The 13652-nt window shown below is 40.9% G+C and overlaps 1 protein-coding gene across 1 annotated transcript in view; it reads right to left on the bottom strand.

Annotated features, from left to right (window-relative positions):
• The window catches only part of daw1 (dynein assembly factor with WDR repeat domains 1), a 25025-nt gene extending 11467 nt beyond the window's left edge, over positions 1-13558 (bottom strand). Inside the window, 7 exon segments of the mRNA XM_042064296.1 lie at positions 9261-9368; positions 10641-10740; positions 11174-11296; positions 12162-12220; positions 12682-12826; positions 12936-13008; positions 13364-13558. Of these exon segments, the coding sequence (XP_041920230.1) occupies positions 9261-9368; positions 10641-10740; positions 11174-11296; positions 12162-12220; positions 12682-12826; positions 12936-13008; positions 13364-13505 (750 nt within the window). The 5' untranslated portion in view covers positions 13506-13558.
• Between the last annotated feature and the right edge of the window lie 94 nt (positions 13559-13652).

The following is a 13652-nucleotide window of genomic DNA, read 5'->3' on the forward strand; positions in this document are numbered from 1 at the left end:
CCACACCTGGCTCAAACGCTACTGCGCTTCCCTAAGCATCCCCTATGTCAACAACTGGGGCTTGTTCTGGGAGAGGCCCAGTATGCTGAAGCGTGATGGTCTCCACCCAAACCAACATGGAGCCAGGCTACTCTCTGACAACATAGCGTCCACACTGAGGCATTGACATTCTGTAGAAAATATTACAGATTCACGTCCCCCAAGTATTGATTCGAATGGCATTATACATGTGGATGGGTCTGAGAATGTTTTCTGCAGGGTAACATACAATACTACTACCATAGATCAAGCTGCTTCATGCAATAGCATGACTTATGCTTATAGTTCTATTCCAACGTTGATTTCTACCCAACGTATAGTAAAAAGAAAAGACAAATTTAAAACTAGAAACCTAACAAATATTCTTTCCATACCTCAGCATATTCCTCAAAAGCCAGAGGCATTTTCAGCTAACATGGGTTTACTAAATATAGGTGCACTTACTACCAAAACCTTTGCAATCAATGATTTTATTAGTGAAAACAAATTGGATTTTCTGTTTCTTGTTGAAACCTGGCTGACTTCAGACAGCGAAGCTGTTGTTGTTGAAACTTGTCCCCCAAATTATAATTTCTTCCACTCAATTAGACAAGGCAAACGAGGTGGTGGAAATTGCCTCCATTCTCTCAAACAAATATAATTGCACTAGAGTCAACTTTGGCGAATTCGCTTCCTTTGAGTATATTGCCCTCACTCTGAAGGCTGACCCAGCTGTACTTCTATTAACCTTATACCGCCCTCCTAAACTATGGACTGGCTTTCTCGACCAGTTTTCTGAACTTATGTCGCTCATCATCACTAGCTATGATCGGATAATTGTAAATGGCGACTTTAATATTCATGTCAATAAGACAACTGATGCTAAAGCCAGTAAGTTCCTTAATGTGTTGGACAGTTTAGAGCTAAAGCAGCATGTTACAGGACCCACCCACAACCTTGGTAACACCCTCGATCTAGTCATTTCTAGAGGGATAGAAGTCACAGACTTATCAGTAAATGATATAAATATGTCTGATCATCATTGTGTATCTTTTAATATAGTACTACATACTCCAAAAATTCATCCCGAAATTGCAATCAAATCGCGACTCTAGGACATTAGAGCAGAACAGCAGGTCATAGCTCTTATAGACTCCATAAATTTAGATATTTTACATCATCCCATTGATCAAATGGTAGAGGCTCTAAATCGTGAATTAGGCGCTCTGCTTGACAGAGTGGCACCCTTAAAGACTAAAAAAAGGCCCTGTAGCAAACTGACACCTTGGATGAACGAAAATATCCATGATCTAAAAAGATCATGTAGAAAAGCTGAGAGAACATGGAGAAAAACTAAGTTACAGGTTCACCGTGCCATTCTAAAAGAAAAAATAGCAAATTATAATAGAGCTATTCGGAATGAAAGGAAGAACCACTTCTCTAAGGTAATTGCTGAAAACAGTGGAAACTCTAGGGTGTTGTTCTCTACCATTGATAGGCTATTGCATCAAACACCTTTTGATACACTCAGTCAGGCATCCTCTCCAAGATGCGAAGAATTTGCAGACTTCTTCAAAAACAAAGTAATTTCTATAAGGGAGGCTATTGGTAACACAAGTAATATGTTTGATAGTACACCCAAAAACAGCCCCCCAAAATTAAGGTCCTTTAGCACTATTACTCAATCTGAGCTTGGTAAAATTATAACTCAAACCGGCTCCTCAACATGTGTTTTAGATCCAATCCCTACTAGATTCCTCAAAAAAGTATATGATAGCTTAGCTCCCTTTATTCTCAAGGTAATAAATACCTCATTAGAAACAGGTATATTTCCAACTGCTTTTAAAACCGCTGTTGTGAAACCTTTACTTAAAAAGTCAAATCTTGACCATACCAATTTGAGCAACTAGGCCTATATCTAAGTACTTGAAAAAGTTGTTTGTAATCAGTTAAATACCTTCCTCAACGAAAACAGTATCCTTGAAAAATTCCAATCAGGTTTTAGATCAAATCACAGCACAGAAACGGCTCTAGTAAAAATAGTCAATGATCTCAGACTGGCTACTGACTCAAACAAAGTCTCAATCCTTATTCTTCTGGATTTGAGTGCGGCATTTGACACCATTGATCATAGCATCCTAATTCACCGCCTTGCGAAGTGGGTGGGTCTCTCTGATAATGCTCTAAACTGGTTTCAAACCTACATAGGGTTGCAAAATTCCGGGAATTTTCAAAGTTGGAAACTTTCCATGGGAATTAACGGGAATATATGGGAATTAACAGGAATAAACGGGAATTAATGGGAATAAACTGGGAATTTTTAATATGGCAAGTTAGTCTATAACAGGGAACTTAAATGTAGTGGACAAAACCCCATCTTGCAGTCTAATATTAGTTAAAACAACCTGATTTAATACAATTTCAGTCAAATTTCTACCCTGCACATATGTCAATCACATGCACATAGCAATCGGCATAGGCTGCTAGACATAAAGGAAACCTATGGTGCGTTCATATGCATGGGGAAAAAATGTTCCAACCAATCGGATTTTGTTGTTTAGTGGTGTGGTGTATTTCGGGCAGTTCAGTGTTGCTAGTTTAGCACGCTAGTAAACCATAGGCAGAGAATGGGATTCCCGCTAGCATGCTAGCTAGCTTTGTATGCTAAGCTAAGCGAGAATAGCAACATACAAATCATATTGCTTATTACAAAACGAAATGTTAATGTTTGTATATGAAACAGTTTGTATGAATTACCCAAAATTCCCAGTTAATTCCCGTAAATTCCCATTAATTCCCATAATTTCCTTTAATTCCATGAAAGTTTCCAATTTGGAATATTTCCAAAATTCCCCAACTTAACTTCCCATGGTAAGTTTCCGGAAAGTTTTGAAACTAAATGATGACAAAACAGAGGTACTTTTGGTTGGACCAAAACTAAAGCGAGATATTATTCTTAGTAATCTGGGGAACTTGGCGCACCAGGTCAATCCAAAAGTAACAAGCCTCGGTGTCATCTTAGATGCAGAGTTAAGCCCCATATCAGTAAAGTTACTCAGACAGCCTATTTCCACTTGAGAAACATTGCCAAAGTGCGGCCCTTTTTAACTCAACAAAATGCAGAAAAACTAATTCACGCCTTTATCACTAGCAGGTTAGACTACTGCAATGCACTTTTCACTGGTCTTCCCAAAAAACATCTAAAGAAATTGGCACTCATACAGAACTCTGCGGCTAGACTTTTAACTAAGACTAAGAAGAGAGAACACATCACCCCTGTGTTGGCTGAACTGCACGGGCTCCCTATTTCCTATAGAATTGATTTTAAGATTATGTTAATTACTTACAAAGCTCTGAATGGCATAGCACCTTCATATATCTCTGAGCTTTTAATATCTTATCAACCACAAAGGAAACTTAGATCATCCAATTCTAATCTTTTAATCGTACCCAAAGTGCTCCACAAACAAAGTGGAGAAGCTGCTTTTATCCATTATGCCCCCAAACTATGGAACACCCTGCCTCTGTACATCAAGCAGGCGAGTTCAATAAATATTTTTAAAAAAGATCTGAAAACATACCTGTACAGGAAAGCTTTTAGTTAACTCATCTTATCCTGTAGACTACGTTTTCAGATTATTCTACATCTGCTGCTATTGGAGGGCGCAGCCAGCCAGAAGCAGATGGGCTCCCCCTATTAAGTCAGGTTCTGCTCAAGGTTTCTTCCTGGAATATGGGAGTTTTTCCTTGCCACAGTTGCCATATGGCGTGCTTGTGGGGGGTAAGAGGGTTAAGGCTGCCAGTCACGCCATTTTCTATATTTTTGATATGTTGCTGAGTGGATCATAAACGGCCTCAGCAATGAAGAAAAGTGATTGATAATGACTGACTATTATTGTGTTACATGCTTCAAATGTAAAGCACTTTGAGCTGCATTCTGTGTATGAAAGGTGCTATACAAATAAAGCTTATTATTATTATTATTATTATTATTATTAAATTATATGGAGGAAAAAGGCTTCAATCAAGCGCTGTCAACAGGGTGTGGCACGGCATTGCAAACTGGACTGATGGCCTTCTTTCTTGAAGATTCCTTTTATCCTGTACAAATGTTCCATTCTACTGCCACTAACACATCCCCGAGGGCATCACATTTTTACCACCATGCCTGACAGATGGAGTCAAACACTCCTCCAGCAATTGGTTGGCGTACTAACATTCTTCTCTGTGATTTATACAATTTAGATTTGTCTGTCCAGACAACTTTTTTCCAGTCTTCCTCTGCTGCCTGTGTGTATTCCCAGTCTGCTAGTTCTAGCAAAACTATGGTAGGTTAGTTTATCAACTGTCTCTGGGTAGAGCCTTTGAACAGGTGGCTGTGCACAAGAGCTTTGCTGAGACAGTGACAGATCACGAACAACGTTATTTTTTCTCTTTATTTGTTTCGTTGGAAAATACAATGCCAATGTCGGAATGTTAGGAAGACAAAATGGGTTCATAACTTACATCGCTGAATGTAGGGAAATTCAGCAGATGAATCCAAGAAAGTTTTTCTTTGCATGCCAAAGACGGCACTGTATTTCACAATGTCCCTAGCCGGCCACCGTTATTTTAACATGGCGCACGTAGATGTAGCGTTTATAAACGCTATGTATATGTAAATGCCGATTTCTAAGCCCATAGATATGCATCGAATTGGTGGTGGTGGTAATTAAACATGAATGAGGCCACATTTATGAATGGGAAATGTTAATATAGCTAACAAACAACTGAAAATGTTCCACACTGTCCCTTTAAGAGTAAAAATCTTTCTTACAATCAAACAGAAAGGCCTGTTGCATTGTTTCTTTAATCAGGGCAGCAGGTTTCAGCTGTGCTACCGTAATTGCAAAAAGGTTTTGTAATAATCAGTTAGCCTTTTATAATGATAATCTAATCTTGGATTAGCAGAATTAACAGAAAGTGCCATTGGAACACAAGATGGGTGGCTGCTGATAGCGGGCCTCTTCACGCTTATGTAGATATGGCATTAAAAGTCAGCAATTTCTTTCTACAATAGTCATTTACAACATTAACGATGTTGACTTCTGATTGATTTTGTGTTGTTTTATTGGCCATAAAATTAGCTTTTCCTTTGAAAGCAAGGGCATTTGTCAGTGACCAAAATATTTTTAACAGCAGTGTATATTGACATACACATACACAAAATTAAACAATGAATCCAGATCCAGGTGGTAATTTCCAGATGTATTTTCAGCATTCTGATGGAGTAACTAGCTCAAAATGCATGGCATTAAATCTATGCATGTACAGGTAAGTTCTTGCACTGCTCCAAACTCCAGAAAGACTGGGATAGAGAGAGCAGGTTGGAGCAACCCTCCATGGGGGCCAAACCCACTCTATTAGTCTTCCCCACGCTGCCAAACTTCCACCTTATGGCGTCACCCTCTGCTGCAGTTCATTTACTATGCCCAGCCTCTGCCAGTGTCTACATGCACATTTCATGACAACAAAGTGCTCATTTAATTTAATAGGTTTCGTGCTGCCAAGACTACAAAGCATGCAATATGAAAGATAGAGAGGGAGAGGAGGGAGGGGGGCGGGGGAAAGGGGATGGAGGGAGGAAATAGAGAATTATGGGAGGGGAAGGACGAGGCGAGTAAATGGGAAGGAGAGAGGGATTTGAGAGAAGAAAGAAATAAAAGGATGCTGAGAGAAAAAGAGGACAGGCAATTTAATTAATTTTTGTCTTCGCATGGATTCGCGAGAGCCTAAATTCCCTCTTAATCACATTTAGAGTGCTCTTGTTGAAACTTTTGCAATGCTTCTTGTGATTTTATAATGTGCTTGTCAATCGCAGTTCCTTCATATCCCTATAGCTGCCTCAGTCTACTCTATTTCGAGAAAATTGAAACTTTACTTTGTGGGATTCACTTTGTTCTCTGCCTGATTTATTCATCTAGCTTTTGTCCCACTGTACATAACAGTTTGGGTATACACGAATCCGACGAGCGTTCTGCATGGAGCTAAATTTGTCTCAATAATATTTGTATATGCGCAGAGGGCATATACATATTAACACATAAATTAACACATACACATAAAAATCATATTAGTAACTCGTATATTGATTTTTACAAATATAGATGTGCATTTGTAAATAAAATGCCATTTGTAAAACCGAAAATTTCATTTGTGAAATGTGATTCTGCATGTAGCGGAAGTAAAACAGAAGTCACTGGCATACTCTATAGAGTGGTAAAGTCCCGCCCCTTCTACTTCCGGTCCATGGGACCTATCTTTCAAAAAATTATGAACGGGAGTTAATGGAGAGATAACAATTATTTTTTGGTCCAGTTTGAATTGTGCCACAAATTTCACATACTGTATGATGTGTGTGAATTTAAAAGATAATTTTTCACGTCAAGAAAGTACTGTTGTTCGATAGACTTCAAAAGTTATGTTGCTTTTGTGCGAATCCACTCAGTGGACTACATCTCTCGTCTCGAACGATGTACGTCACCAACGTAATGAAACGATAAGAGATGTTATGCTAGTTAACGGTTGCATCTTGCTGCCTGCTATGTCACTTAACAGTATGTAATGTACAGTCTATGAACGAATACAACTTACCTGATGTGTTTAATCCTCTGACTCATGGTATTTTCTTCAGCAAGGAAAGCCCAATTAAGACCTGTTGCTGGTATGCTTGTACAATCTAGTGTGGCTGTGAATGAGCTAACGTCACTAGCGCGACTGATGGGTTTGTAGTCGTTGGAATTACGATCTTTCACAATGTTGTAATTCAATAGTTACGAAACAAACTGCAAATGTCTTTACATGAAAAATTGTCTTTAAAATTGACAAACATCATATGGGTAATTCAAGGCACAAGTCAACCGGGACCAGAAAATAATTTATTTTTCGCCATAGACTGCCGTTCAAATTTTTTTGAAAGATAGGTCCCATGGAGGCAAACGGAAGGGGCGGGATTTCACCTAGAGTGGTGAAATCCCGCCCCTTCACCACTCTATAGAGTGGTGAAGTCCCGCCCCTTCTACTTCCGGTCCATGGGACCTGTCTTTCAAAAAATTATGAACGGGAGTTAATGGAGAGATAACAATTATTTTTTGGTCCAGTTTGAATTGTGCCACAAATGATGTGTGTGAATTTAAAAGATATTTTTTCACGTCAAGAAAGTACTGTTGTTCGATAGACTTCAAAAGTTATGTTGGTTTTGTGCGAATCCACTCAGTGGACTACATGTCTCGTCTCGAACGATGTACGTCACCAACGTAATGAAACGATAAGAGCTGTTATGCTAGTTAACGGTTGCATCTTGCTGCCTGCTGGTATGCTTGTACAATCTAGTGTGGCTGTGAATGAGCTAACGTCACTAGCGCGACCGATGGGTTTGTAGTCGTTGGAATTACGATCTTTCACAATGTTGTAATTCAATAGTTACGAAACAAACTGCAAATGTCTTTACATGAAAAATTGTCTTTAAAATTGACAAACATCATATGGGTAATTCAAGGCACAAGTCAACCGGGACAAGAAAATAATTTATTTTTCGCCATAGACTGCCGTTCAAATTTTTTTGAAAGATACAGTAGGTCCCATGGAGGCAAACGGAAGGGGCGGGACTTCACCACACTATAGCTTACAAGCTCCTCAGCCAAGTGTTGGAATCAAAACCATGCCCTGGGGAATGGTAGACTTCCATACTGGTTAATCTACTACAGGAACAACTTGTACAAAACATGTAAGTTGATTAAGGTAAAGGTGTCTCCAAAAATATACAAATAATCAATATTGTGTGTATGTTCCTATTTCTCTATGTACCATTGTCCATGTTTATGCCTGGAGGAGTTTGATGAACTATAGCAACCAAGTACAGTGTGTGCGTGTGTGTGTGTGTGTGTGTGTGTGTGTGTGTGTGTGTGTGTGTGTGTGTAAGAGAGAGAGAGCACGCTCGCTTGTATAGTGTGTGTAACTGTGTGCCTGCCTACATGTGTATTTCAGTACAACTCCCTGTGGAATAATAGAGGAGTCAACAGCAGAGATATACTGTAGACCCTGGCCTCTCTGGGGATCATACACCACATCTCCCATCTCACCCACTCTCTCTTTCTCTTCTCTTTCTCCCCTCTGCCATTCCCTCTCTCTTCTCATCCTCCCCTCTGCCATTCCCTCTCTCTTCTCTTTCTCCCCTTTGCCATTCTCTCTCTCTCTCTCTCTCTCTCTGTCTCTCTTTTTCTCTTCTCTTTCCCCCACTCCTCGCTGGAGTAGTGCATTAGACTAATGGCTGGTCGTCATCTCTCTGATGAGTCTGTGAGTTTGATCTCTGAAGCAGATGAGCCATACTCCCACACACACACACACATACAGACAGAGATGCACACACGCACACACTCATACATCTTCACATATAAACCTTCACATATACACACATATATGTTCACGTATGTACACCGTATGCACGCACATATCTATATACAAAAGTAGAGTAAACAATACACTACCGCGCTGCCAGTTGTGCCACAGGGACCCACACTTCTATTCCAGTCTCAAAAAGGTGACACCAGAATGTGAACTATCATCTTTCTCTCTCTCTTCTCTCTCTTTCTTTCACACATACACACACACACACACACACACACACACACACAAACACTCACACACAGACTGTAAACGTAAACTGATAATGGAGAGACTAAACACATCTGGAGAGACATATCTGACCCACCCAACTTCTCACACATGAACACACACACACACACACACACACACACACACACACAAGCGCATATACAGATAACACAACATATTTACAGTTCATATTCAAACATGTCAAAGCTACACACAGGCTCTGTATAACCCAGCACAAATCCAGGCACAGCATGGGTGCATGGGTGAATTATTCACCGATCGGAAGTAATGAATGACTTAAAAAGATGAATGTATGCATGAATGGCTCATTACAGCCCATAATCACCAGGGGAGGCCTATGATAACAATGAATTAACTAAACCCCAAGAGACAGAGAGAAAGAGAGAATAAGAGAGGGAGAGATGAAGAGGGAATGGAATCAGGTAAAAGATAAGAAACACGTTAGTGTAGAAACCAGCCAGAGACCAGAAAGATAGAATTAAATGATAGTGATGATAGCAAAGGAACTATCAGATAAGGAAATGGTTATTGAGAGAGAGAGAGAGAGAGAGAGAGAAATTGAGACGCACCATGAGAGTGGCCACCTCCTCTCCGGTCTGAACATCCCATAATTTAGCCGTGGTATCCATGCTTCCCGTGGCAACCAGTGAGCTCTGGGGGTTAAAGGCCAAGCATACCTGCATTGAAGGTGCACAAAGGTAATGCATGAGAATAACGCACAAAGACATAAACACACACACTTACATGAGAAATGCCTTCACACACATACACACATCAATTCCCTTACACATGATTTTTCCATATCCAAAACCTAATCTGAGACATGTGACAATGCAGATACAGTACATTCACATACTGTATACACACAAGCACACACACACACACACACAGCTACAAGCGTTCGCGCACACACACACACAAAAACACACCTACAAGCACACACACACACACACACCAGGGGCGGAGTGACGATCGGGACTTTTCCCGGTGGGCTGGACGATGAATGTGCACGGCGCGGGCTGGCCCATCGAGTCTTTGACGCGGCCAGCCTTATAGAAGTCATCAAATTAATTGACTGTCATAATCCTCCGCGATAATCTCCATTTCCGCCAATAATAAGCTAAGAAAAAGTCCATACCACTCGCTCACTGTCTATGTCTCAGTCATGGTTAGGCTACCCTGTACACTCATCAATTTACTGATCTTTCTGTAGTCAATCTTAATTTAATTTAATTTCTACTAGAGCTGAGCTCTTTGTTACATAACTTTCATGGACAAGAATAAAAAATAAAAAAACGACAATTTAACGTCTTAAATTAACGTAGGCCTAGGCTAGAATGGAGCAAAGCCTCCTGGGAATGGGGAATGTGTTTCTGGTTTATCATCTTAGCAGGTCAAGTCTATTTACAGAAATGTAGGGGGATAAATGAGCGGCCCATCGTCTAATGGCATGACCCTATAAGCGAGCAAGTTCGAGGAAAACTAGGATTTGACGTCGATGGATTTGTGTGGTCGCTTGTTGTTTTACACATGGGGGGCAAGAAGAGAAAGATTAGCGGAGCTAAAGCATTGACATTGCTAGGCGAACTAGCACAAGCTAGTCAAATGTTAGTATGTAGCGACCAATTAGTGGGTCATTTAGTGGTCAGGTTTCATATTTAAGTTAAGTCCTTCCCAAATGCGTAGACTTGGCTGGCGTTAGAGCAGACTTAGTTGTTCCACACAAAGTAACATAACATAATATGGGTCCTCGTTCAGATAAAAAAAAAAAAGATTTAGTATTTTAAATTGACATACATTTTGTTTGTGTTATTGATATACGGGGGGGGGGGGGGGGGGGCGGTCAGAATTTTCCCGGTGGATTTTAGTGCCCCACTCCGCCCCTGACACACACACACAAATACACACACAAACACACTGCTCTTGAGTTGGAGAGGGATTGGATATACTATCTCTGCCGTGTGCCCTCGAAACGTGTGGAAGCACTTTCCTGTCTCGACACTCCACAACTTGCAGGTCTTATCAAAGGAGCCCGTGGCAATCTTGTCTCTGGAAGAGAGAGGGAGAGAGGGATGGATGGAAGTGGGGGAGTGCAGACAGAGGAGTGATGTGTGTGTCCATTACAATTCCACAGGAGCACTCACAGCCTAAAGCACCGTGGGCCTATCTGAGCACAGACAGAAAAAGAGTAACAGACAAACGCAGGAAGACTGCGAGAGACGGAGAGAAAAGCAAACGTGAGTGTGGAAACGACAAAGAAAGGAAGAAAGTCAGAGGGTATACAGACACAGTCACAGCAAGGTCAAAACAGTGATAAAGACAGAGAGAGAGAGAGAGAGAGAGAATGAGAGAGAGAGGAAAAACAGAAAGGATAGAAAAAAATCAGACTGAAAAAGGAAGAAACTCAAAAGATATACCAAGACAGAATTAGAAAAAAAGAGAGAGAGAGGGATGTGAGGAGGGATGCAAAAGAGGAGGTTACCCGTAGGGATTGTTGAAGGCGATGGCATACACCACATTCCTGTGGCCCTCCAGAGTGTGCAGCTCCTCTCCTGATGCTGTGTCCCAAATCCTGCACGTCCTGTCATAGCTGCCTGTTATGAAACTAGAGAGAGAGACAGAGAACACGCTGAGTTATGAGTTACAAATGGCAGACGACAGATGGAGGAACACCATAGACTGTATACATAGAACATATACAGTCTATGAGGAACCCACACACAAAAAAAGCGTGAAAATAATAGAGAAAGAGACGAGACAGAGAGGAACAGCAGGAGGAATATGTCAAAGAAATCATGGTTTGGGAAATGACATGAGAGGACAGGTTACATCAGGGGTTCACAGCGTTTTTTGGCAGGTGACCCTATTTTGATGTCACAAAACGTTGGCGACCCTAATCACCACGTGTTGTGAGAGCGCGCATTTCATCTCTTTGATTTTCAAGCATGATTACATCAATCAAAGATCTCATGTGGGCTATTTTCAAAAATTGTCAAGTTTATTTTTACGTAACTAGATTGTAATGAAGAATCCATATTAGTTTCAAGAGGCTTTTGATATTTGTTTTATTCAATGTATATTCTTATGTTATGTACTGGTCAATTTTAAGATACCCCACATCTTAGCCGACCCCATTTGAATTTCAGGCAACCCCACATGGAGTCCCGACCCCAAGGATGGGAAACCATGGGTTATAAATTAGTGAGGTTCAGAGAAGTTAGAAGTGGGACAAGCTACAGAGGAAGAGAGAATGACGCTGACCAAGACCCAAAGAACAATCAATGGACATGGAAAGAGAGATCAGTGGTGAGCCAAAAGCTATGGAAAAGCCAGCTACCCTGGAGAGAATGAGAAAGAGTGTTAGAATACAGGATGAGGGGGTGAGTGGGTGAGTTTATCACCTAGAAAAGCAGAGATGCCCGAGGATGTTGTGCCTCTGCCTGATATATGAGCAGCTCACGTAAACTCACCTCGACCCTGATTTATTAAACGCTACGTTTGTCAGTGGAAGGATATGTGCCTGGAGCGCCTGTGAGAGATGGGGGAGGAGAAAAAGAAAGAGAGAGAGGGGGGGGGGGGGTTAGGGGATGGGAACAACAAAATAAAAGAGGGGGTGAAAAGACACACTTAATTCTATTAATTCACTCCAAATCTATACGTTTCACCCTGTAATTTCCGTATACAATTCACCTCTTTGATGTGCTGGCATGTCGTGGCCATCTAGCGGCAGAAGTCGAAAATGCAGTTTGACATAATTGTACGCCTGTGAGAATTTACCTGGCATCGGCCTATTTGATGTCTAATCGGATTAATCGCATGAAAATAAATGCATATATAGGAATTCTCATTAACAGCATCAATTTTGCAGATACATTAATAAATTACTCTAAATTGGATACTAACACTTTATCCGATTTAGAGTAGCCTACTTGCTTTACAGGTCACGGGAATGCACGAACAAAACACAACGCTTAGAAAATGGACTTGAACCTTGAACTGGTGGAATCGGCGGTCATCTTGCTTAGCCAACTTGTCCTGCAGCGTGCGTAGGAGCAGACGCATTTGGTCCGTCCGCGATTCGGTGATGAGAGGCTCTGTCTCCTGAATCTCCCTGATAAGCTTCTCTATGTCGGTCCTAGAGTGGTAAGGACATATTGAATCAAACTGCACAAAGCTTCGAGAAGTGGATGGATCCCTATATGGTTACCATTAAGAGGCTGTACCAAAAAGAGAAAAGCACTCACTCTAGATTTAAATCCAGAAGATCTATGGATTTGTTCCTCAGTTCTCCACCCTTCACATACTCAAGAATGATTCCTGCATGCAACAGTTATTTGTGTTATTAGCATGGCAAGCTTAGCAGTCAGTGCCCATACCCATTATGCAAAAAAGTATAGTAAAACATGTTTTTTACTTCGTTACATGTGTTTGTCTGCCTCAACGCCCCATTTTTACATCATTGACCAGCAGTGTTACCAGAGGTTACCAATACCCAACTGATTTGACATTGACATTGACATTGCTTTACAGTGAAATTATGATAGATTAAGTTACATAGAAGGCATGTGATCTGAAGCGTATATGTGGCCAACAACTCAAACAATGATCTAAAAAAAAAAGAATGATCACAGATTTTAGGCTAGGATATACACAACTCGCTGCATTACTTTACCTGGAGGATAGTATCTGATATGAAGTCGTTTGAGCCTCATTTCTTCTGCCAAGTGACTCGCACAAACAAAGCAAACTTGTGTCTTCACTGTCAACAAACTGTTTCCACAGCAACGTATGTGATCAGAGCCGTATCTGCACATGTTCAGAGCTGGTTCAGACGCAGACGTTTAACCCACAGCGCCCCCTACCGTTCATGTAGGACTCCGTATGATAATATACCAATTGATACTACAATGTGTGAGGCCTAAAATAATAGTGACCTGTGTTACAATGCACAAGATAAGTAA

This window comes from Alosa sapidissima, chromosome 15 (genome assembly GCF_018492685.1).
Source record: "Alosa sapidissima isolate fAloSap1 chromosome 15, fAloSap1.pri, whole genome shotgun sequence".
NCBI classification, from domain to species: domain Eukaryota; kingdom Metazoa; phylum Chordata; class Actinopteri; order Clupeiformes; family Clupeidae; genus Alosa; species Alosa sapidissima.